Raw genomic sequence first — 26,762 nt, 5'->3', positions numbered from 1 at the left:
AAGAAAAGTGTTACTGTGATGCCCCTGTGGGTCCATCAGTAGAGAGGGTGTGGCTGTTCCGTCTGTGCTGCATTGGACGAGGCACCTGGGTCTGGTATCTTGGAGCTATCTAAAGCCTCTCTGCTCCTATCTGTGGGCTCTCTGCTTTCTCCTGCAGGCACCCGGCTCTGATGAGTATATCCAGTGTCTATTTTGACGTTTTTTTAATCAAATAAACACCTTTTTCTACCCGTTAATGTGTTGTGTCTCCCTTTTGTTGTGGCCTTCTGAGCCAGGTCGCAACAAATGGGGGCTCGTCCTAGGGGTTATTTCCAGAAAGTTTGTGTAGTGCTCAGAGCACATGGCGTCAGTTGAGCAGCTGATTAGTTAATGTGGTCCAGCTGTGTGCTGGCTTGGCGCTGCTATTTGGGGGACACATCATGTTTTTTGGGTTTCAGGAAGCTTTAGTGTTTGAAATGTCGTCAGGTGTTTTCCCCGCTAGGCTTAAGTGGCGTTTCCCCTTGGGGGTGTCTGTTTTTTTTTTTTTTCATAGTGTTGTGTCGACGTGGTTAGTGTCAGCTGTTTTCGGACAGCTGTCTCGGGGGCACATCCGCGTGATTTCTTGGTGTTACCAAGCTCCATAAATCCGCTGGGTTCCAGAGCGTAATTACGGGCCGCAAGCCACATGAAGACTAGGTGAGTGATTAGTGTGGTGACACCATATTGTGGACCATAATTCACCTTGCTTGTTGTGTTGCTACACGGACCCTTTAGTGGGAACACTGGTAGCGTTAGCTATTCAGTCCTGCTAGCTTGTCATGCAGAGCAGACGTGTATTACCTTCTGGATGTTAACCTATAATAAAGAGTGGACCTCCTTTCTAAACACACTGCCTCCGACTCCCTTTCCTCGGCACCACATTAGTAAGATTTTGGTTAGGCAGTTAGGGGGAAAATTCTCTGTTGGGTTTGTCTTTTGCCCATGCGTGTTGACAGTTTAATACTTTGCTTTCTGATTGGGATAGGCAATATATTATGTCTTCTTTGTTGGCGTTTGTGGATGCGTCCTCAGTGTCTTTCTTAGATGATTGCCGGAAGGCGCAGTTGATCGAAATAGCAGAGCATTATAACATTGCTGTTGTAGGGAGCAAACGGAAAGATGAGATTAAAGCTGTCATCGTATCATCTTTGTTGGATCAGAGAGTGTTGCAGAAGAGTGAGTCTGGTGCGGCAGAGGTCATGCCGGTAGTGGTTCGGACAGCTGGTTTGACATTCGAGCAGCAAAAGGAGCTTTTGGCCATGCAATTTAATCGGGAGAGGTTGGGGTTGGAGCAGGAGAAGTTGAGGGGTCAGCAGCAGGAGGTAGAGAAGCGTTTAGAGGTGGAGAAGGTGCTGAAGGTGAAAAAGATTAAATGTGTCGTGGAATATGCTAGACTACGGCTGATTGGAGAGGGCAAGCTTGCTCCGGTGGAGGATGGGTCTGATAGGTCGGAATCAGGTAATGGCGATATTATTTCTTACTTGCGGTTAGTGCCAAAGTTCAATGAGCGTGACCCTGACATTTTTTTTACTCTATTTGAATGCATAGCAGAGGCAAGAAACTGGTCAGATTCGGACAAAGTGCTGTTACTTCAGTGTGTACTTACTGGGCGAGCACAGGAGGCCTTTTCAGCTGTTTGTGGCAAAAATGCTTTGGACTATGCTAGAGTAAAATCAGCAGTGTTAAAGTCACACGAACTGGTTCCTGAAGCGTATCGTCAAAAGTTCAGAAGTTGGATCAAGGGGGATAAGCAGACACATGTGGAGTTTGTCCGTGATTTGACTTCTCATTTTCAGCGGTGGTGCGCGGCAGCAAAGGTTGCCAGTTTTGACGGTCTTTGTGAACTCATTGTATTAAAATAATTTAAAGAGGTTATCCCTCAGCGTGTGGCCACTTATGTAAATGAGCAGAAACCTTCCACCGCGCTTAGAGCTGCTGAATTGGCCGATGATTTTGTGTTGACACATAAGGGCAGTTTTACTGAGAAGTGGTCTAGGGGTGATTGGAGACGTGGAGAAGATGGTGGCTATTCCCGCGGTGGTGCAAAGTTATCACCAGGCTCCTCCCGCAGATTTGCAGGTCCGGGGCGATCCGAGGACGCAAGAGTGGAACAATGTCATTATTGCCGAGAAGAGGTTCATTGGAAGGAGCAGTGCCCATTGCTGGAACCTGAGGGGAAGCCTCGTTCTTCATCACATGCTCCAGCCATGTGTTGTTCTGCCGTTTTGGTTAAAAAACCGCAGGGTGTAGGATCGGGCATGGTGCCTGATAGGAAGCTGGTTTGTGCCGATTTGGATGTGGATTCTGCTTTTGGGCCGTTCATAACGGAAGCCGTTGTGTCAGTAGTTGGTAGTGACAAGTATGTTCCGATTAAGGTGTTGCGTTGCCTTTTTCGTCGGAGACAGAGACTGGGGATTTTGTGCTGAGGAGGGGAATGGAGATGGTCTTGATTCCTGTGCGACGTCATACAGTAGTGCTGGTACGGGGAGTTGTGTCTATCGGTGTGCGTCCCGCGTTGCCACTTGATGGGGTACAGATGATTTTGGGCAACGATCTTGCTGGTAGTGCTGTGTGGGCAGGTGTGCCACCGCCTGTGGTGGTTTCCAGGCCGTTGGCATCTGCAGAGCCAGATGAGAGCGGTTTGCAATTTCCAAGTGTGTCTCCAGTGGTGAAGGAGAAGAAAGAGAGGAAACCCCACAAAGCAAAGAGGAGGCCGAAGAAGAGGAGGCCGAAGGAGTTCGGTGCGCCCAAGGGGCCGATGAGCGCCTACATGCTGTGGCTCAACGCCAGCCAAACCAAGGAGGAGTGGGACATAAAAGCTGGATTTGAGAAGAAGGATGTTGGGTTGTCGTGGACCCCTTTGGGGCCCCGTCTTAAGGGGGGGGCTGTGATGCCACTGTGGGTCCATCAGTAGAGAGGGTGTGGCTGTTCCGTCTGTGCTGCATTGGATCCAGTGATTGCCTTGATTACGGTGATTCAGGGCACCTGGGTCTGGTGTCCTGGAGCTATTTAAAGCCTCTCTGCTCCTATCTGTGGGCTCTCTGCTTTCTCCTGCAGGCACCCGGCTCTGATGAGTATATCCAGTGTCTATTTTGACATGTTTTTGATTAAATAAACACCTTTTTCTACCCGTTAATGTGTTGTGTCTCCCTTTTGTTGTGGCCCCGCCCCGCCCCCTCTCAGGTATAGGCTGCTGCCATGAGTTGCATTTAAACTGTAATCCAGGTGCATCCCAGCTTTAGTCTAAAAACCAAGGGATTAAGAACACACAATCTTGATTCGCGATGGCGATAACACACCCTAGGCTGTTCTTGATACTGGTAAGAATGTATCTTTTGAATTATTTCTGGACAGATTGGTTGAGAATATTTCAAACAATTATTACTTGATACTCACTTAAGCCTTTGATTCGAGCATGATGGACTGCCTTTATAAACATTTTTTCATTCAAGTAATCTCACTGTTTGTCTATATATAGTAGATTGTTTTACCTGCATAATATATTCTATAAGTAACCAAGCGTTAATGTATTTATTTATATGATAATATCATCAAAACGATACAGATGTGTCGGGTTATCAAAAAATGTATTATTTAAAATTAAGTCAGTTTGTAAATGACAAATCAAATATTTATAAATATTTTAAAAGTCAATGCTGAAGGAACTGGTTAATTCTGCTAATATTATAGATTATTGATAGAATATAGAGCAGTGCTTTAACAAGTGTTTGTATAAATTAAGCAACTTATTCAACAATGTGTTAAGAGTTGTATGTGTTAGTAATCACAATCATGATTAAACAAAATAATGCCAAATGTACTTAATCTTATGGAATGGAATGTTTTTCTCTAGTGTTTGCTAGTCCATAATTCTGAAGCAACAAAAAAGAAACTGGATTATTGATTCCTTTACTATTCGAGAAGACCATGAAGGAGGTTCCCATACGAGCTGGGCCCAGTGTGTATTTACAGAGAGTCATAATAAGTGGAAATAAATGGTATTATGTATGACAAGATCCCACCGTTCACTACTGTGCTGTTTTAATCCCTGCAGCTCCAGGTTGAAAATAAATTCAGCTTTTTCAAGATACATGGTCAGGGTGTGGAAGAAGAACCCAAAAACATCTTAGAAATCAACGAAAGTACAGGAATGCTTACTGTCCATGGCCCCGTCGACTACGAGAAGTTCAGAGTTTTAAAGGTTAGAAGGAATTTACTAAATTTGCATTGTTTAAATTATCTCCTGGATGTGAGTGTATGTGTTTGTGTGCCCTTGAAAGCATTTCATTATGTCACAATTTGTGCTATTGCATTACAGCTAACCTTTCAGGCCTATGATCAAGAAAAAAAGGAAACAGACACACAGCTTGGGTTGTTGTTTAGCCGTCCACCTACTCTAAGTACGCCGTCTTCCAAAACAGATCCAATCTGCTTAGTGGACTACTCGTCTTGACATGAGTCTGTCCTTTCTCCAAAGCTTTGATCTCCTCCAGATATGCCTGCCTTTGGCTGAAGCGAACAAGCGCTTTTTCAGCTAACTCCAAATGTTCCACGGTGAGCAGATTCTTGTTTAGTGTGGCTCTGTATTTCTTCATCTGCTGATTAAGAAAGGTTTCTTGATTTGCAGGGTTGTCTTCTGACTTAATACAGGCGGCTTGAAACTCTTTCCTTTTTCCACTGAGTTGCAGCAGCAGGTCTTTCATCCGGAGAAACCATCCCACTGCTCTCTTCAGCTTACACCATTTTGAATAATGATCAATGAGCTTGCTCACTGTGGCAACTCCTTCGTCTATTATTGTAAGACAGACTGCAGGTGCCTTCTTTACCTCATCGTCATCTTCCAGAACATGGCTTGACAGATCTGGTCTTTCTGGCCACTCACTTTCATTTCTCCACAGGAAACGTGGGCCTTGTATCCAGTTCTCACTTTGGATAAAACTCTCAACTTTCAGACCTTTTGAAGCTTGATCCGCAGGGTTCACAGAAGTGTTCACATATCTCCATTGGCTTAGTGTAGTAGCCTCACGAATGATTGAGATCCTGTTTGCGACAAAAGTTTTAAAGCGAGATGTTTCGTTCTCAATATATTTCAGTACAGTAGCACTGTCTTTCCATAAGATAGATTTCTCCAGCTTAACCTGAAGCTCTCTTCTTAGCATCTTGTCGACCTTGACGGCGACGACTGCTGCTGTCAACTCCATTCTCGGAATGGAAAGCTTAAACTCAACTAAAGGTGTCCAACAATAAACGCTTCGTTTTTATAGAAAATTTCTTTGTTGCACTGTCTTTCTTAGAGAACAACTCTTTTACAAACGAAAAGCAAAAGGTAATCAGCTGGTAGTTGGAATCAGCTGATCCATTCAGACTGCCTCTTCTGTCAGAGAGTAGCGATCTCCCATCCGTCTTCAAACATTAACATAACAACAGGCCACTTCACCGTCTTTGTTCCTCGGATGTCCCACTTAATGTGCCGATCTCCCTCTGTGGAAGAGCAGTCTTTATCTTCACCTTTCATGCGACGCCGTCACTGGAATCCCTCCTTCATAGCTCGGCTTCTCCAGAGCGTAGTTTTTTGACAAATGTAGTTCCAGTAATCCAAAATTCGGCTCACAGATAGCAAATAAGCTTGACTCAGACAAAATACGTCTCAGGATAGTTTGTTTTTTACTTACACAAAAAGGTATCAAATACAAACACATATTCTCTCAGGTCAAAAAACTATGTTGCTCGGTGCTTCTTTCTCCTTCTCACACCCAATCACCAGCAGCTGCCGTTGGCTATAACGTCTCGTAATCACGTACAGCTGCGGTCATCTATGCCGTCAATTTCTCAGGGCTGATTCAAATAAATTATATGATAGCACTAATAACAAAGGATTATAATATTCAAATATACATTTTAACATATGGCTCCTAGACTACTGATCCTGAGACAAATGAAGGACTGCTGTATGTAGAAAAGGTATTTTTTGTGTGATCATCCTGATTTTTTATGAAACACAGGCGACATGTTTTTATTAGCACAGATAAAGTGACCAGTATCCAGTAGTTTTTCCATCGGGTAAGGTATTTAACATCCAATTAGGCTCTATCGTTGATAAATCACTTTCGATCACACTAAGCAGTAACATTACATTCTGAGTATGATGCTGTGCCTTTGATTGCCCTTAATTGATTAGATGAACTGCAGCAGTGTTAACAAAGAGAGCTAAAGAGAGTGAAACCTTTAGAAATTCATACTATTTGTTGGGATTCTTGTTTTTGAAGAAATTGACAACTATCAGTGACAAACTTTATGGCTGTCAGCAGGTGACATGGCTTGAATTTCAAAAATTCCTTTCCTTTTTTTCTTTCTAACAGCCTCTGGACTATGAAGAAAGTCATGAAAAACACCTGAATATCAGTGTACAGAATGAAGCGCCATATTACTCATGCAAGGTGGAAAGAAGAAGCACCACTGGTCTTTGGAAAGTCAACACTATTGGCAGTAACACACTAACTCTGTCCACTACCAAAGTGACAGTGATTGTGGAGGATGTCAATGATCCTCCAATCTTTGACATGACTAACAAACACGTTACGGTGGCGGAAAATACCAAGGCGGGGCTCTACCTGGCGACATTTGCAGTTACGGATCCTGACGCTTCCAGTGCCAGCACAATTGTGTAAGTTATTAATTGACTAGTTGTCGGACCGTCTCACGTGACTACAATTATTTGGTCAACAAATAACTCGCAAAGGCCTGATTGTGTGTTTCAGATACACAAAAAGAGACGACCCAGCTGATTGGGTAACAGTGGATCCCAAGACTGGAAATATAACCACAACCAAGATAATCGACAGAGAGTCCCACTTTGTGAAAGACAATACGTATAAGGTCACAACATATGCTGCTGACAATGGTATGACCGTCAGGAATAATTATATTGTGTTTGTTCTTATTTAAAATGTCTTCACTAATGAAAATGTACATGTGTTTTGGTCACCAGGTCTTCCTCCAATGACAGGCACTGCAACCCTCAACATCCATATTACCGATGAAAACGACAATGTGCCAGAGTTTACTGAGACAACATTGGACATTTGCCAATCTGATGGACTCTCTCAGGCCAACATCACTGCCTTCAACCTTGATCAAGACCCCTTCGGTGGACCTTTCTCCTTCAAGCTCCAGGAAAAAGAGAAGGGCAAGTGGAAGATTGACCCTACAAAAGGTTAGAAAGTAACGACAGTTTTGAAAATAAACCTCTATATCCTTTTGAACCGAAAGGCTAAATGAATTGACAATATAAAAATGAATGTTTTATGTACAGGGTATACAACCAAACTGGTGAAGGAGCGCACAGTTCATTCTGGAGAGTATGATTTGGTGCTGAAGGTATCTGGCCTCCAGGGCGAGGAAGCAGTTTACAATCTGTCAGTTATTGTGTGTAACTGTGTTTACTTAACGAAGCCAAATTGTCGCATCCGCAAAGCTAAGGGCTCCGGAGTAGGAGGAGGAGCGCTTGGGATCATATTTCTTAGCATGCTACTGCTTTCAGGTAGGAAACGTGTCTGAAAGAACAATATGTAAAGATTCCCTTTAGTTCAAATGTGGAAGAAAAATATTTCACAGTAAAGTCATTTCGGACATAAACGTATATGCATTGATCTGTATGTGTGTGGTCTTTGTCTCCCAGCTGTGCTACTCTTGATGATTCTGCTGAAGTGTAAGAATGAGCACAAACCAATGCCAGATGATAATGATTCAGGTTCAGGACATCTGATAACGAGTAACATTGAGAAACCCGGAACTGATTGCAACGTAAATACATTTCTTGCATAATAAACGTGAACTTTATTACCTCCCCTCATTCTTCAGTGATGTACAAACTTTAATTATGGAAAAATAACTGTAACTTGTTGCAAAGAAAAAACATTTTTTAACTTTCAACAGGTGGAATTGGGTCACGGTCGCAAAGACATCAAATTACCAAGAAGGCCTTCAAAGAGAAAGCCAGTAAGTGAAGAACAAGTATACCTACATTTAATAACAGGCTTATGAAACACTTGTGTTGTTATATTATAACCTGTATGTTATACAGGAGGGGTACCCGCCCCAAGAGTATGCCTATGAGGGACTGGGCAGCAAAAGCCCATCACTGGATAAGCTGTCACTAAGCGACCAGGGAGAAGATATGATTTTCCTGGATGATTTGGGGCCAAAGTTCAAGACCTTGGCAGGCATCTGTCAACACACAATACAAGAAAAGAACATAAAGCTTTAAAAAAGGCAGCGCTGGACTGATTTTTTTTATATCGTTATGTTTCTCTTAATTTCAAGTTTGAGATTGTTGTGATGGACTGATCTGATTGGATGTTTTGAGAAGGGAAGCACCACAATGGTTGGATTTTGTATGTGTGCATTGTGGACTTAATAATCAGATACATTTAGAGCCATATGTTATATATTGGCATCGATCCGAGAAACAGGGATTATGTAGGCGAGGCTGTCTTTTTTTGTGTTCATGCATTGCAATAACTTTCATGCTCTGGTGATTCTTTATGTTTATGTTTTTACAGTGACTGCGGGTGTTTGCTTGTTTTTTTAACTTTGTTACTTTAGGAGAGTTGGGTTCCAGAATATCTATTTTAGTTATTTACGTTATGTCAGGGAAGTTTACTTTTTTATGCTTTAAAATTGCTTATAAATCTGTGGAAAATTGAATATGTCATAGTATATAGGATTTCTGTCATCCACTCAATAGACCATGTATACTTCACAGGTTTCATTTTGAAGAACTATAATTACCTGTGTTGATTTATCTTTTATACTTGCCCACTTCATGTTCAGGGGGTCAGCTAGTGGGTGTTGGCATCAGAAATGTCATGCAGCTTGTCCGAAGGTATTTTAGTTGAGTCTTGTTGACGGTTTCACGTAATCAAATGTGTCGCTGCCAAAAACATTAGGTCTTGTTGGATTTCATGCAATGCAAGTTACAATGGGTTCCCTTCAGTCTGTCAGAAGAAGAAGAGGCAGAACTTGTTGTATTAATGTTTGCACTAATTTGGCACGGAAGATGCAGTTAGGTGTGGCAGTTTTACTCTCACTGCCATGCCTTCAAGCACCTGTGGATTTGTACTATAAAACAAAGTGACACAAAAGTATTCAAAGTTCTTGTAGCCTGCTTTAGCGTACAGGTTTAAATATAATAAAGTAATTTAAACGTGAATTTTTTTCCCCTCCCTACGACATAGCGAGACAAGGGACAGTTGTAACACAGGACAGTTGTAACACGGGACAGTTGTAACGCCTTCAATCACAAACAAGCTAGAGTGATGGCACTCACTCTGCACATGCTCAGTTAGATCAAACGATCGCTGTGAAAAAAAGGAGCCATGTTTAAATCTCTCGCGAAAGATATCAGCAAAAGTGTTTCTGAGGTAAAAAATAAATAAACAATGATATGATGTATTTTTTGGATACTGTCTTGAGGTCAAATGTCTAGGAATCCAAACTAGTATTATTAGAATCACTGTTTTGTAAGCTAGTACAAATATAACTAGCTAAATATGGGTCAAGCTAATCAGGCAGGTTCACAGGGGGTGAAAACATGACTGGTGGTCCTGGGATGGTTGTAACACGGACACAAGGGCGCCGTAAGGGGGTGAGAAGTTAGGACGATTCTAAGGGCCCGTGAAATGACAGGGGCCCCAAAAATTGTAGAACATTAAGAAAAAATGTTTAAGTAACCTTTCATCAATCATCAATAATTAACATTAATATAACATTATATTGATAATATACTCACTAAACGTACGATTCATTTCACTTTTTTTGTTCGAAAAGTTAATTATCCAAGGCCTCTGTATACCCCCCTCTATTTACATGTAATGGTTTGATCCTGTCTCCAAACGCTGTGCGGCACCGCTCTTTCTAGCAGAGTGAGAGCATGTGAGGCAGGGATGCGAGTACTTACGTGTGTACGATGTCTCAACGACTAACAAAGTCAGGCTTTCAAAAAAGAAAAGAAAGGAGAGAAAGACAAGAGAGAGTGACAGTATGTCACCCAGTTTTGCTCTGATTTAACACCACCATCAGGCCTTTTCATTTCCATTTCCGTTTTGTTGTCCATTTACACTTTAATACCCGCTTATTTTGTAGTTGGTATGTATATTTAATTAGAAAATCTGCTGCTTATGTTTTTTTTCTTGTGATAGCATTTTTATAAATTATAATATTGGTGTTAATGTTCACTTTATTTTAATTTAAGTGGTCATGTATATTTAAGTTATATTTATTTTGATTTATGTATGTTCCATTCAAAAATGTTATTAAAAAGGCATGTACACCATAAAAGATGACTATTGAGGTCTATTGTCAGGAATGTCAGTGTTATATCAAATAGTGAATTCTACTGCAGCAGAATGTTGCAGTAGAATTTGCAGTCTGCACAGTGTTGTATGTTCACAGCTCAGTGTCAGTAAATATTGATCGCTTAGTATTGGACTACAAGATAGATGCGAGCCTGTGCAGGTAGAGTTATTTAAAGCATAAATGAGTCAGTTGGGTTCTGGAGGTGTGGTTACAGCAATTGTGCATGGTTTGCGTGGCCTGTGCCTGGTGGTGAGGCCCAATGTGATATATTTTCATGGGGCCCAAAATCCCTGGCGGCGTCCCTGCACAACAAAGGGGAGAAAAAGAAGAGAAACCGCTGTCTTCACAGACACTCCATTAAAAAAACAACTCGAGGCTGATCAAAAAAAGTCTAACGCAAACAAGTCTAAATTGAAGAGAAAAATTAATTTCTGCAAAAACCCCAAACCCAACCAGAAGCAGAAGATTCAGGACTCATCTGATGAAGATGAAGCTCAATACTGCAGTGTGTGTCTGGAGAGCTACTCCAGGTCCAAAGAGACCTGGCTGCAGTGTTGCTCCTGTAAAGCCTTGGCACACAAGGACTGCACAGATGGAAGTTACTTTTACACCTGCCACAACTGTGAATCAGATTAATTTAGTGGGAATGCTGATACAGCTAAGCACAAATGATTTATTCTTATTCCACCGGGTTATTTTGGGCCTCTTCTGCTCCCACATTCCACATCGCAGAAACTCCGTTCAAACATTAAAACATACAGCTCGATCGGGAATCAATAGCTATTACTTTTCTCATTCATAACTTTCATAATTCCAGAGATATATCCCATAATTAAACACATTTTTAACATGGAAGTCAATGGAGAAACTCTTCAGACTTCATTTATATCTTTTTCATTTCATTTAATCGTTTATTTGAAGAGGGATAATGCATATTGGTGAACATTTAAAAACAAATAATGCTTTAAAACGTAAACATGCCGGAGTTGAGCATTGAGCTAATTTCCATCCGTAGTCCCTCACATACAACAAGAACCTGACATTTATATACATAGCAAAAATAAATACATGATATGCAGAAAGAGCATGAGCAGCATATACAAGCATTAAACACATGGCAGTACAATGTAGTCGCTACGACATATAAAGTGCAGGAGAAGATAAAAGAGCTACATAAAGTGCAAGAGAAGATAAAAGAGCAACATCAAGTGCAAGAGGAGATACCCCTCTTAAGCCCCACGGACCCGGTTCCGGGGCCGAAATCGCGTCATTTGCAGGAAACAACGTCTAAGGAACCTTAATATTTAATAAACTATAAATATTTTATATCCATATAACGGGAAAAAACTCATTTAACTGATCTTTTTCATTTTTTTTCTCCAAAAAAAACACACAATGCTAACACTGACCCTCTGAAATAGCCCCGAGCGAAAAATGCTAACCTATTACTGCACCGAAAATCACTCCTAGCTCCCTTATTACATATCCTAGCTGCAAATCCAACACATCGTTTATGATCGTAAAGACACAGAATCTAACGGTGCCCACCTGAACACTGAAAGATACAAACTCCCAACATTATCAACAAAAACGTACATCAAAACATGTGGCGCTAGGTAGCCTAAAACGCTAACATGGCTTACCTTGGTTTTGTCTGGTCAAAACTGGTCTTCAATGGAATAAAAACGATAAAAACGATGCTGTAGTTAATCCATAGGTTAATATCATAGACTGTATATATAAATGGACGTAGGGTCCGTGACGTCACCCATAGGATTCTGCAGAGTTGCTGAGAAGCCCTTAGTAGGCGGAGTCGGCCACTAACGGCTCGACACTGACGTCAGAGTTCAACTCCCGCCTTCTCCAGCCTGCTCCAAATAAGGGCAAAGAGGCGGAGCCGAGGCGGGACCTGCTGCCACCGAGCTGAAAGTTCCAGAGCTAGCTGAAGCTACCAAGCTAAGCTAACATGTTCCCCATCTGCACACTGCCGTGGCATTTTACGTTTCTAAGGTAAGCCGACATGAAACTATTCAGCAAAACTATAAATAATAATCTAAGTTATTGAGTTTTTAGCATAATACTTCAGAATCTTAAAATCCCTTAACGTTTGTATGCAATTGTGCTAAATTCAACACTGGAATCAAGCAGATATTAATATGTTTGCATGACATTAGTTATTTATATTTTGATATCACTTAATTATACGTTTAATACATTTAAGTCAAGCGAAGGTACATGTGATGGTAGCTAGTTAGTGCTCTTACCTGTGAGGCCTCCTCCAAACAGCATAATAACCAGACTTTATCATTAAAACTAAGTACCAGTTCTAGATCCTTGACTTTGGACAAACAATTCAAAAGACAACATGTATTTAAAGACCAATCTTTATTGTAATGTGCCTCTTAACCTGATACATTAGTTATACAGTAATAGTATTGAGCAACTCAACAGTCAACTTTATGTTTCTTATTGTCTAAAGCAGGGGTGTCAAACTCAATTTCATCGCGGGCCACATTAGCATTAAGGTTGCACTCAAAGGGCCGGTTGTAACTTTAAGACGATATAAATATATAAAATAATGTATTATATTACATTATTGCCTCTGCGTTGGATTATTATCGGATAGGGTAATAACTTCATAATTAACTACGTCTGAAAGCAGAAGTCTAGGGCAAATAATTGCAAGTCTCTTCAGTGCGCATGTCACAAAATGAGATGCATTGTGGGACATGTTGTTTTATTGTTTATGTGCTTCTGTAAAACGGCATGTAACCGTATAATAAACATATTATATTCTTTGCAAGCTCTTGTGGGCCACATAAAATGAAGTCGCGGGCCGGATTTGGCCCCCGGGCCTGGAGTTTGACACCCCTGGTCTAAAGCATTTGTTATTTTCATTTTCCCCCTCTCATATTCAGTGTGGACGGATTGAGACAGCGTGGTGTCCAGAAAGCTGCAGAGACTTCAGGGAGAAACCTCTGTGTGATGGACATCCTGTCTGTTGGTTTGGAGAGGACTGAGGTTCTTTCCTCTGCAAGGAGGACCTGGTCTGATGGAGGAGCCCATGCTGGGCAAAGCTGATACCAACTGCACAGGCCTAGTCTGTCACTTTATTTGACTAAATGTGTTTACTCATACATTTAATAGGTTTACACCTTCTGTCCATATGTGCTTTTTATTTAAAACATGTTTGATTAAGTTTTGGTTCACATTTAAATAAATTGTATTTGCACTCCTTTTGTCTATTATTCTTACTGAAGATTGGCCCCATTTATTTGTGATGTTGCAAACTCTGCGGTACAAGTGATGTGAAGCTCATAAAGCGAGGCAAATAGAAATAATCAGCTGATGGAGTGTAGATGTGGAAATAGGTGCATTCGATCAGGTGACTGTTTTTACAATAAAAGTAGTCTACTGGTCTTAAAATCTCATAGCATCAGCTTTTAATTTTCCTCTTGGATGTTCTTCTTGACCCTCAGAGAGGGAGAAAATGTTGTGTCTTTCAGGCATGTCCTTTCCTAACAAAGATTACAGGAAACATAAAACATATTATTGCTGAACAAGTGTGTTATTTATGAAAGCGGTGTGTTTGTGTGTTTAGGGGCTGTAGATATAATTATTTTGTAATTGTAAGTTTTTTTTTTTATTTCAACAGTGAGCTACAAAGACAATCAGATTATGAATGAACAGTATGAAGTTCATCAACGTTGAAATATATGTTATCAAAATAATATTGAACTGTTATCAAAACGTAGTGCAACTGCAGAAGCTTGCTCTGTTGTCTCACTGAAAAAATAACTTTTACCATGTTTTTTACAGACAATATTGAGAGATAAATAGTAGCAGTTCTCACTATGTGTTAAATATCTTTGCCTTTAATACATTAAATTAGAAAGCTTACAAAATCATGTTGCTTGTTAACATCTAAATGTAACTTTTTGCACAGAAAAAACCCTCAACTTCACTGGTGTGTAGGTGATCTAGTATTGTTTAATGGAATGTATATCAGTGTATTAAAGTCAATACTTTCTTGATTCTTTGTACCTGTGCTGAAGTTCACTGCTGTGAGGAGTCCAGTTCTGTCTCTCACTCTCTGGTCCAGCCTGTCTGCATCACCTAGACACTTTAAACAAACAAATATATGTAAAGTACCATGTGTACAAACAATATAACTGATTCTCTTCTGTTGAACATGTTGGATTGTGTATTGTCCGAGTCAGGGTCCTTTTTATTTTAATGTAACTTTGGAAGTTGTGTTACCAATGCTTGCTGTTTATTTGATACCCATTTGGTAATGCAATTCATAAAAACAACAAGGTTTGGGTTTGTTCTTCAGATGACTGTGATGTTAACGTGTAAGCTCAAAAATGAACTCCAGCTCAACCAACCATATCGTAATATCTAAGTAATCATCTTGAAATATGACATTAATAATTGGAATATACACACATCTTGTTGTGAGGTTGATTTCACATATACAACTTCGACATTAGCTTGTCTACATACTTGAGCGTAGACAATTTAAATGAACCTTAGCGATGCATACAGTTCCTACCTAAATAATAATCATCTCTTTAAGTTACAAGGATGACCTGATTTTATCAACCTCAAACAGAAGCCGTTTGATGTACAGTATTATCCCACTTAACACTTGTCTATTTCGTTTTAACCTTTATAAATATAGCCTATGATTTTAACTTGGAGGCTACTATTAGCATCGTTAGCACCGATGTAGCTAGCACTCGCTTACACGCTAACCCAAGCCGTAACATTAATTACATAGCTGATTAAAATCATTAATACATAAATAAGTACTCGAATTTCACTTACCGCAAAACCACATTCATGCACCGTCTGTTTCAACCGCAGAGCGAGTCACAATAGTCCGATATATAAGCATGAAGAACAAACAAACACGGCCGGGGGCAAGTTGTGTTCCCTGGATGAGCTGAACAGGCAGAGTGCCTGTAGCTTCACGGAGCAGCTAGCAGAGAGACAAGAAGCTAACAGCAGCAGTCACTTCACAGAGCCGTCACTCAATGTGACCACGCCCTAATTTATGCAAAAACTTTAAGACCTAATATAAATAAAAGGGTCGTGTTAGAAAACAATTCACTCACAGATCCATAATCATGAAGGTGGAATCTAACTATATTCAAAATAATATGTATTGCATCCATGGGTAGAAACATGTTTTTTTCTGCTGTAAAGTTGGGCATTTTAACATGGGGGTCTATGGAAATTGCTCCTTTCTGCAGTCAGTCCCTATCGGCCAATATAAGAACTGCAGTGTGTGCCACTTCCGTATGGGCGTCCCGGATGTTCCACAGAGCTTGGTTAATATCCAATGTGAATGTGTCCCCTTTGAAATGTTCTGATAATCTATAAGCAATAAAACTGAAAAACTTTTTAAAATGCGTGTTTTCTGAATGGAGATCGGATCGATCAGGCTAAGCTAACGTTGTATATGCTCCATCCACACTCACAACAACGGCCTACAGACATAAATAAACCAGCGACTGTATTCGCCATGACACAGACAGTCTGTGGTTTGTTCTTCTTTAACTGCTGTATAGTTTCTGAACAGATATGAGGAGCTGTGAGCTCTGTGTGCTAACTGCTAACAGCTAACGGCTGATGTTTTCTGGTTGAATGTCAGTGACGACAGGCTGAGATCCTCACCGCTGATTGGCTACCGCGAGATCTCGTCACGCGAATATGACGCTCGAGTTGAAAAAATTGAACTTGCCTCAATTGCGCCGCGGGATTCGCGTCCACCGCTTCATGCTCACGGTCGTAGCGAATTTGCATCTGTCCGCGTCTCTGCATTGACTTTACATGTAATCGCGCCGCCACCAAACATCACATCGCGTCCGGTGTGAACGCAGCATTACACATTACATTTCAGCATAGCAGTTCAGCGTCATCGTTTCAGCATTTGCATCCCCACTAGCAATTTCTTCAGGAATTGCATTCTCTAGTTCCATCTGGTGTTCTGTTTTAAGTTCTGATCATTGTTTGTTGGAGGATGTGTGAAACCCCATTAAAATCTTGTTGCCTTAAAATTGTACAGCTTTCCCTTTTGTCATGTAGTGTGAAAAAGGGTAACCGTTATTAACATGTAACAGCTGTCCCTTGCATGTGTTACAACCCAACCCAGTCTCACGGCATTTCGTGTTATAGTCACGACATTTAATCTATTGATTCGTGTTCACCAACGCGATTTTCCCCTTTTTTTCGTGTCACACAGAACGATTTTAAAAGCAATGTATTTCTATTGGTAGTATGTTTCGTGCCTGCAGCACGTCTTTTTGCCCGTTCGGGTCTTGGAAGACCGGAAGCTGTGGGGTTCGAAATAAACATGTTCTTACTCAATATCAAGCCACGATTATTGTTTTTATTTTAAATCGTATAATGTCTGACTTTTTTTGTCATCTGTGAGGAAAAGAAATGGGGCTCAGAGCCTCAGAATACTGAAATCTGTATTTTTTTTAAATCTTTTTTTCCTTCTAATTTGTTATTCTTTTCTAAATAACACACAGTTATTTACTCACCAATAACACACAATTATCCTTGTTTTTATTTATTTGTTTGATTCCATCATCTCTGGCTTTTTTGGCGTCCGTCAGGAACCGAAATTCAAAATAAAAATGACCGGAAACCGACGTAGCATCATTGCGATACACAGCCACTGAACTGATTACCCAAGATCCTCAGCTATGGTTTAAGATCGCTGATTGGATGTTTTAGCCGCAATGCATGTAGGGATATGGTGTTCATGCCATATCAAATCCGAAAAACGTAAAAAAATAAATAATAATACTTTATTCCGAGTGTTTTTGCTTTTCTCTTTGAAAGTCATCACATAACGGCATTTTAATAAACGGTTCGGCTGCATTACATATTACAGATCTGCCATAGTTATTTATTTATAGAGCCCTGATGAGAAAACCTTTGGAAAAACTGGAAGAAATGACGCCGAAACTGAATACTTGACGTGGATCATAAATATATCAACAATTAAACAACATCTTCAATTTTCTCTTCACACAATACGTCTCCTAGCAATATCAACACTAATTCGGCTGACTTTTACATTTGATCTAATTTGTAGATAGGTTATATTTACACCATAACGGTGCACAGCTGATATAAAAGGACTAGTTTTTAAAGATATTACTGATTTTCTTTGAATATAAGAATGTAAATACTGAGTCTGAAATAACATAGCAATATGCTGTAAAATTATGCGAAAACATGAATAAAACTACACATCTTCAGAGGTTGTACATACATAAGTGTCTTATACTAATAATACAAAGTTATTATGGCTGTGTGTACCTTGTGTGCACCGCCTAGTGGTTAAAGCACGTTATTGAATGATTGTTTTTATGTGTTATATTTGATGAAAAAAATATTAAGAGATTAAGGTCTTCTTTTAAATAAAAAAAAAGCTTTGTGGGTATCAAAAGATAAATATTAAGCCTGACAAAGTACTTAACATCTAATATATTGCACAATGTTAACTATGTTGAAGCACTTATTTTAACTGATATTATACATATGAATTATACTCTTATGTATGTAGATAGTATAAGAAATGTGCAGAATATGACAGTTTAATGGTGGAGGTATACACGCATATTGATAGATGTCTTGTAATGCACTGTTGAGGAACCTGTGACCCAAGATTGTCATTCATTGCATAAGTACACCGTAGTTGTGTATATGATATGTCAATAAACCTTAGAAAATCTTGAAATCTTGAAAGGAATGTGCAAAATAGCCGTTATACAGTCTTTAATTAACTATTAGTAGAGAATAACGAGTCATGAATATACTTTATTACTCGTTTCCATTCATGTCAATTACAGATCAATTTCTAGTCTTCTCAAGCACCAACTATCAAATATCTCTCCTGATTGTTGGCACTTGACAATCACCTTCCCTGAATTTTACTCAGATGTAACTAAAGTCTGATTTAAGGGTTGTTTATATTTCACATCATTAATCAGAATCTGCAAAGTAACTCAAATAAATTTAGTGGAGTAAAAATACCAGGTTAACCTCTGAATTGTAGTGGAGTAGAATTACAAAGTAACAATGAGCTGTCATGTGGGTATATATTAATGCTGCGCATTATGGACACAAGCGATTTTCAACCATTTATTAATTATATGTTTTACATTTGATAACACCAATGTGTTTAATACTGGCAACTTCTAATTGTGGGAAAAACGAAAACGTTCAGTAGAGACGTTCCATAGAACATTTTGCGAAACACAATAGCCATCATTGTGTAGTTCTGGGGGGGCGTTCGATTCCAGTTTTGGATAGTCTGGCGTGGTTTCGTTCCATTTCAAACAGCTGTTTGACGCTCGGCGTAACCTTGGCGCACTGCCACTCCAACATCCAATCCCAGAGCTTGAAGATTAATCACGTAGTCCTAAACGATAGCTGGGGATCATGGGTAGTGTAGTGTCTTCGGCCATCCCGAACTCAGAAATGTTTTTCGGATTTGATATGGCATTAACACCATATCCCTACATGCATGCTAAAACATCCAATCAGCGAGCTTAAACAATAGCTGAGGATCTTGGCTAATCAGTGGCTGTGTATCGAAATGTTGCTCGAAATGTCCCTTATAGGCCTACGTCTGTTTCCGGTCATTTTTATTTTGAAATTCAGTTCCTGACGGACGCCAAAAAAGCCAGAGATTATGGAATTAAACAAATAAATAAAAACAAGGATAATTGTGTGTTATTGGTGAGTAAATAATAGTGTGTTATTTAGAAAAGAATAACAAATTAGAAGGAAAAAAAGATTTTTAAAAATACAGATTTCAGTATTCTGAGGCTCTGAGCCCCATTTCTTTTCCTCACAGACGACAAAAAAAGTCAGACATTATACGATTTAAAATAAAAACAATAATCATGGCTTGATATTGAGTAAGAACATGTTTTTATGAACCCCACAGCTTCCGGTCTTCCAAGACCCGAACGGGCAAAAAGACGTGCTGCAGGCACGAAACATACTACCAATAGACATTGCTTTTAAAATCGTTTTGTGCGACACGAAGAAAAAAAGGGGAAAATCGTGTTGGTGAACACGAATCAATAGATTAAATGTCGTGACTATAACACGAAATGCCGTGAGACTGGGTTGTACAACCGTCCCTGTACACTGGGCTGGTTGTAACAGTTGTGTGACTGTATTTAAATACATTTTCCAACCTGTGCTTATTTATTAAACACTTAAAGAGCATCTTGCAGGGTTTTTTTCTTTCTACATTTATGCTTAAACTTGCTTGAAAATTACAATTAAAAAAGTGAATGTAGGATTTGATATGTTTTACGAGACATAAGGGCAGGAATTCAGAGGGAAAGGAGCAATTTTGAGCTCTGCTCTTAAAAACGGCTTTTTTTTAAGGTTATACGTCAAACGCGTCATATTACATAACAAAGCGTAAACATCTCCGCTCTCTGACCTAGTTGAGTTGAGCGGTTGTGTTTTAGTGAGCTGGTATTTTTCGGTAGTTTTACATTGTATTTCACCATATGTAATCATGGTGCAGTATTGTGTTTGTGCAGGTTGCACAAATACCAGCCTGTCAGGACATCGAGTCCACAGTAAAAAGGACCGGAGCTAGCGTTCGTTCCTGGGTGCGTTGTGCATCCACCCCCCAGCAGCACATGCTCTCCACAGCTTTATCAGGAAACCGTATTACTTCTCTCTCCCCCCCCCTTCGCTGCTCTCTCTCTCTCCCCTCCGGTACACGGCACCGTAAGACGTAGTGTGGAGTTGCATTAGGTAACGCTGTGGTGGCTGTGTTGCTCCAGCCGTCTCCTTTGTGTTTGTTTGTTTCCCCCTGTCTGTGTTGTTTGTGTGTGCGTGGTGGCTGTCACTCCTGGCTCCCGGCTCAACCTCCACTCACCTGCTGCAATCAGCTGTGCACCCTCCCCGACTACACACCTGCTTTCCATCAAGCCATTTACAACGGCATATCAACGGAGGCTCCACAACCTTTCTCCGCCAGATCGTCAAGTATCAGCCGTATCTCGCGTCTCTCCTCCGGTACACAACACCGTAGTGTGGAGTTGTATTAGGTAACGCGAGATACGGCTGATACTTGCGCATTAGTTTCTGTTATGGATCAGTATCAACAGTCCTGCCAGTAACGTTACTATATTATCAATGCTACGTTAGTTATAGCCTGATACATGATAGCTAACTTCACAATGTTGTGATGTGACGTTAGCTAACATTCTGTAGCTAACGCCGGTCACTCACCAAGATAGCTGCCCAGTTCTCCACTGGTTCTCCTCACACCACAGCTCAATTTCTCTCCGATGGCCGTTATTTCTTCTAATCCTTGGCTGCTCCTGGTCTCTTGGACGCCTAGCAGGCTCATAATTATAAGGTTGTGGTCCGTCATATGCATTTGAATATTCATGTTCAACTTCTTCTGTGTCTTCTGTGTCGAAACTAGCATTGGGATCCATGTTTATTAATACGTTACACCGGCCGCTCTCCCCCTTGTTTCCCCCATGTTACGTCACACGCGGGAGGTCACGTGCCGAGGCTTTTTTATGCGGAAGTGAACATTTCTTACAAAAACGACGCCAGATGTCACTGTAGTGTATATTTCTGTATATTTTTTAGAAAATCTAGTGTATTCATCATTTTCCTACACATTTATTCAGAGGTGTCTTTAACCTGGAAGTTGCTCTTTAAATACATTGTTTCAGTAGTTGACACATTGAGAATGTATATTATAGCAAAATGGCTATCCTAGTGTAAACGTTCTTTTACTTATTGGGGAAAACCCAAAAAGTGTTACAACTGTCCCTGGTCTCCCTAGCTTTTGTCCACACATACACACACACACACACACACACACACACACACACACACACACACACACACACATACACACACACACACACACATCTCTAAAGTATTTTATTTTTTCATGAGAAGTGATTTCATCGCAGATTCCAGTGAAAAGATTTGGATCTGTCATGCTTCATTGCAAAATAAAGGCGTACAGAGTTCCAGCTAAGTTACTGACATGCTACTGTATCATCTCTTTTGTTTTGTTTTCGGCGGTTAGTTATAAAAAACACTCAGTATTGATTCCTATTCACACTCCCAGGTGCAATGTCAGCCAGATACTCTCCCTAAAGATTTTTTTCACATCTTAAAGTGGACCTATCATGCTATTTTTGAATAATATAGTGTAGGACCATATCTATATAAGGCATATTTAAACTTTTTATTTTTCAAAATACCAAACAGATCATGCATTTTATCCATTCCTCATTTTTCCTACTCAGATTCAGTCAGAACAGCACCACCTGGTGGCCTGAAATATGTACTACAGCGTCTACAGCGCTTTCAAACGGCAATGTCCGTGGCTGTCTCCTCCTGATTGGTGGAGTTGGCCCAATAGAGAACCGCAGTGACGCGTCTTAAAACCCGGAAGTAAGTTAGCATTTTTAGCACTTCCGGTTCCTTCCTCAAAAAGCAATGCATTTTTTCCATAGGGTTTTGGAAAATAGCTCGAAATAAGGTCTGTGGTTGATACAAATTTAAGAGGTAAATCACGTTTTGTTCTACGACATTAAATACATCAGCAGTGACCTCACTGGGGATTTTTTAAGAGTTTACGTGTCTGAAAAACGATGGTTGTTACCGAATGGCTGAATAGGACTACAGAAATTGTCGAGGCCGTTGTACGTCATTACGCCGAACACGTAAACACTCCAGCTAAGTTTTTTTTTTCCCCCTGTGTTCTGCTTGAAAGCAAGTACCTGCCTATCTTTAGTATCTGTATATCTATATCTGACCATTTGAATCTGTATTTTTGAAATTGTCGTTTTTAACACCGTAGTTTTACAAATTATAGAATAATTAATTACCAGTTTTTTCCAATTTTACTCGGCAGTTCGTTTCATTGGCTAACGTTAGCTAAAGCTAGCGCTACTAGTTAGCTACGCAATGGTTTGTTGCTTTGCTCCGGGTTGCAGCCACAGGTCTTCGCATGAAACGTGCTTGTTCTATCGTTTCCCGGCCAATGTTTTCCAAAGGAGAGTCTGGATTCGTGTCATGAGGTAAGCTGACGTTACATTTTTGTCCATGTCACAGTGAAATGTAAATAATGGGTAGTGACTGTATCGCCGTTATAGAGATGGCGCTGCTGAAAAGACCGCAACATAAGTAAAGATAATGAATACATCCTATTAAAACCTGTGTGGCTTTTTTGATAAGTCTTATTAGTACAAGCAGCATAACGTTTCACCATGTAACTAAAGATTGTAGTCAGGGAAATCAGTTTGACATATTGAACTAATAACAAACCACCTCTGGCTGGCAGAGAACTCTCTGCTCCATAGCTTCTCTTGGACGTAAAATCACATGTACATTTTACATTTATATTCAATTTAATATTCCATCCCTCACATACTTTTGTATATATAATAACTTATATTTTGTTTTTCTTGTTATGCTGCTGCAACACAAACATTTCCCAAATTGGGATCAATACAGTAATATCTTATCTTAATTAAGAAATATAACTATTATAATTAGTGTAGCAGCTGACACCTATTTTCAATATGGATTAATCTACCATTTATTTCTTTAGTTCAATTTTCATCTATAAAAATGTCAAAATAGTGAAAATGTTCACAAGACTTATCAAAGTGCAAGGTTATAACTTTAGATGTTTTGTTTTAGCCTATGTACTGTATGTCTTAATGCTCTTACAGTATATGTGACGGTGTGACTTCCATGAAACTATATTTTAAATCTTCCCAACAGACGAGCTGACAGGAAACCTAACACTCTAACAACCACAACATTGCAAAGGCGAGTAAATGTAAATTAAAAACAATTCACAATTTTTTTATTTCTTCTTCCTTGCAGTGAGGTGAAGCTGACCTTGCACTTGGTGCCAGTAAGGATGTTCCTCACGCAGGCTGAATGTTTCTCCTTCCTTACTGACAAAGAAGCCCTTGATTTGCAATGCTTCACTAATTGTCATTTCCCTGGCTCCGTAGGGACACTTTATCTCCAGCACAGCGGAAGACCCTACCAGACCATCCGGAGATGCCCCCAACAATCCTGATAGGGAGTGCCACAAATCTGACTCATGGACCTGCATCTGAGTTGCAGTGGTGAATGCCCTGACGCCCTCACATTCATTCATAGTCCCCCACTGTACAGACAAAACACCATCAAGGGCCTGTTGTTGCCCTAGCACCCTGGCAATAAAGGAAGCAGTCACACGCTTTGACCTCAGGACAGCTCCAAAGTTGCTGGCAGTCAACCTTCCTTTCCTGAACAAATGCCAGTTTGGGTTGGTTCGCTGACCAGTGGTAGCCACCTGAATTGCCCTCTGTTGCTCTTCAGACAATGCCATGCTTGCCACAATTGCCTCAGGTCCCTGATGCCCAACAGATTTGATAATTTCAGGAACAGTAAGTGTTTCCAAGCTGTAGTGTTCCTCTTCTGGCTCGGGGGAGAGAAGCCAAGAAATTCCTGAGAACCTGCCCCCGAGTCTGTCCCTCAGCCAGTCACGATCTTCGGAGGTGGGCTCTCTTGTCAGCGGGTTAAATTAGTTATTGGTTTCAACAGTCACATTAAAACAGTTACTAAATCAGCTTACTATCACCTAAAGAACATATCTAGGATTAAAAGACTAATGTCACAGCAGGATTTGGAAAAATGGTATCTTCAGTGGACTGGACTACTGCAATGGTGTCTTCACAGGTCTCACTAAAAAATCTATTAGAAAGCTGCAGCTGATTCAGAACACCGCTGCTCGAGTCCTTACCAACACTAAGAAAGTGGATCACATCACTCCAGTTCTGAAGTCTTTACACTAGCTTCCTGTGTGTCAAAGAATATTATTTCAAAATACTGCTGCTGTTTATAAAGCACTGAATGGTTTAGGACCAAAATGCATTTCTGACCTCCTGCTAAATGATGAACCATCCAGATCTCTCAGGTCTTCAGGGACTGGTCAGCTTTCTGTCCCCAGAGTCAGAACTAAACATGGTAAATCAGCGTACAGTTATTATGCTCCAAATATCTGGAACAAACTCCCAGAAACCTGCAGGTCCGCTGCAACTTACTACTTTTAAATCCAGGCTGAAGACTTTTCTTTTTGTCGCTGCTTTTAATTGAACTATTCACATCTTAAACTGCACTGTAACTTTTATCCATGTATGTTTTCTTTTAATGTTTCTTTTATTAGCTTTTCTTTTTAATGACTGATTTTAAATGCCATTTTCTTAATGTCTTTCATTTTTTGTAAAGCACTTTGAATTAAAATAAAAAATAAACTTGCCTTGCCTTGCCTAATAAAGATTTCATGTGACACATACAATTGATTTGTTGATGGGAATTAATGTGAATAAATTAACTCTAGGTTAACGGTACTCTTGCTATCACTACTCACCGACACTATAAACCTTGTCCCTCATGCTAGCCCTGACAACACCGGTAAGCACACCTTCATCTAGGCTGCACTGTAACGTGTCCTGACTTGTAGTGGTTCTCTCCTCTATCTACACTCTTCTTCTCATCTTTGTAAAACGATATCAGACTGGTAATTGACACAGCCATGACTTCTAGTGAAATTCAGTGTGGCTAAAATGAAAAGCTTTGTTAAAATATGCAAGCACGCGAAAGTCAAATGCAGCTTTATTGTCGAAAATTCTACATGTGTTATACATCCAGAAATATCGTTTCCCACAGTGTGACATGTATACATAAAACAAAAAGGGCCTAGATAAACGTGCTATACATTAAACAAAACGGGCCTAGATAACCGGGGTATACAGTTTAAAATGTTAATATATTTAAAGTGTTCAAAGTGCAGTTTCAGTGCAAGTCAGTTGAAACGATCTTAAGTTGGCGTGACGTTGAAGTCGTCCGACCCTGCTGCTGTACTGGCTAGTTCGTTTATAGCATAACGTTAGCATTTCACTTTTGGCGACTAGATTTATGATTCAAAAATTATAAAAGTAGGGTTGACATGTGGAGATTATCCGGCTGAATAAAACGTGATCCCTCTCTTAAATGTGTGTCAACCACAGACCTTATTTCAAGCTATTTTCCAAAATCCTATGGAGAATTTGCATTGGTTTTTCAAGAAGGAACCGGAAGAAGTGGGAGGCTAGTGAAATAATTGCAGGGAAAAGAAAAATGTCTATGCTAACGTTATTATTAATAATAATTAAACAAAACAATTATAAAAAAAAGTATTTTTATATATTTTTTATTTTTTATTTTCCATTTTTATTTTGTAATCATCTCGCGACCCCCACTCGGGGTCGCGACCCCCACTTTGGGAACCCCTGAGCTAAAGGACTCTTGAGTGTTTAGAAAGGTTTTGTCACAAATTATTCAAAATATTATTTCCGCGGCACACCTTCATACGAACATTATAGTTATACAAACAATAAGAGAATAAATGAAAAACAGGTATGAAATACTATATGGCAGTAAAACAAGAATACAGTTTAAAAGGGGAGTGATTTTTAAAATATCCATAAAGAAAAAGAAAATCTGTTTACAGTTCTGTTTCATATGGGTGCTGAGAGAGGTATCCATAGATCTCTTCATGTTGCTCTCAAAGTGTACCAGATTGATGCTAACTACTTCAATATTTAAAAAAAAATCTTCCCGCGGACCCCCTAGAGGAGGTGAGGTCCGCCCCCCAATAGCACTTTACCCCTGCCTATATGCCGTGAGCTGATTATGGAGCCTTCATTGTAACAGTAATTCAGATGCAATTAGCCATATAAAAGGCCTCAAATTGGAAGCATTGTCTGGGCCGTCTTTTTCACTCAATTCTGCAATAGGTAGATCTCGCCTTTCACCTAGGCCGAGGTCGGTGATCTTGGGCTTAAAAAGGTTGGTGACCACTGATCTAGACTGTCAGTTGAAAGTGTCCTCACTTTCCTCAGGTGAAAAGGTAGTTGTAAATTAGGTTATAACATTCCTCTGTATAGCCAGCACATCCAAGAAATACCAGGTGCTTTTGTAAAAACAGAATGAAAGCCAGTGTAGTTATGTTGTATAGTATGCCATTACATTTGTGGTGAGTCAGCATATTTCTAATGTTATTACAATGAGCACACACACAGATGTTGTGCTTTTTGAAGGACGAAGATACTCAATGAATTATTATGTTACATTACATTACATTACATTGCATTTAGCTGACGCTTTTATCCAAAGCGACTTACAATAAGTGCATTCGACCAGGAAGATACAACCTTTAAGAAAACAGAATCATATAAGTACATCAGGTTTCATAGAGTCAAACATTTCAAGTGCTACTCAACTGGCATTTAGAAAGCCAGCCCTTTATTAGT

The 26,762-nt window shown here is 39.9% G+C and overlaps 1 protein-coding gene and 2 long non-coding RNA genes across 3 annotated transcripts; 2 read left to right on the top strand and 1 right to left on the bottom strand.

Moving 5' to 3' along the window:
• The first annotated feature begins 553 nt into the window (after positions 1–553).
• LOC307037777 (cadherin-2-like) lies at positions 554–9,272 on the top strand. Its single transcript, XM_079678877.1, has 9 exons — positions 554–3,338; positions 4,073–4,219; positions 6,378–6,682; positions 6,777–6,919; positions 7,007–7,231; positions 7,331–7,558; positions 7,697–7,821; positions 7,954–8,016; positions 8,102–9,272. The coding sequence occupies exons 1-9, from the start codon at positions 3,303–3,305 to the stop codon at positions 8,282–8,284; spliced, it is 1,455 nt and encodes a 484-aa protein (XP_079535003.1). The 5' UTR covers positions 554–3,302; the 3' UTR covers positions 8,285–9,272.
• Positions 9,273–12,348: 3,076 nt separating this feature from the next.
• LOC307037805 lies at positions 12,349–15,616 on the bottom strand. Its single transcript, XR_013807781.1, has 3 exons — positions 15,205–15,616; positions 14,419–14,497; positions 12,349–13,892 (listed from the first exon to the last, which is right to left on the bottom strand). It is a non-coding gene; the product is annotated as an uncharacterized lncRNA (long non-coding RNA).
• Positions 15,617–22,095: 6,479 nt separating this feature from the next.
• Positions 22,096–24,086, top strand: LOC307037807. The gene is made up of 3 exons (XR_013807783.1): positions 22,096–22,487; positions 23,197–23,244; positions 23,436–24,086. It is a non-coding gene; the product is annotated as an uncharacterized lncRNA (long non-coding RNA).
• Positions 24,087–26,762: the final 2,676 nt, after the last annotated feature.

Source organism: Notothenia rossii (genome assembly GCF_949606895.1).
Source record: "Notothenia rossii genome assembly, chromosome: 4".
In the NCBI taxonomy this organism is placed as follows: Eukaryota; Metazoa; Chordata; class Actinopteri; order Perciformes; family Nototheniidae; genus Notothenia; species Notothenia rossii.
This window is presented reverse-complemented; position numbering and strand designations above follow the sequence as displayed.

What these genes read in the sequence shown, in the direction of transcription:
- LOC307037777 (XM_079678877.1), top strand. Translation starts at nt 3,303, where the DNA reads ATGGCGATAACACACCCTAGGCTGTTCTTGATACTG. An exon ending in AACATATGCTGCTGACAATG is followed by an intron (nt 6,920 to 7,006) that starts GTATGACCGTCA and finishes TTTGGTCACCAG; the next exon opens with GTCTTCCTCCAATGACAGGC. An exon ending in GAAGATTGACCCTACAAAAG is followed by an intron (nt 7,232 to 7,330) that starts GTTAGAAAGTAA and finishes TTTTATGTACAG; the next exon opens with GGTATACAACCAAACTGGTG.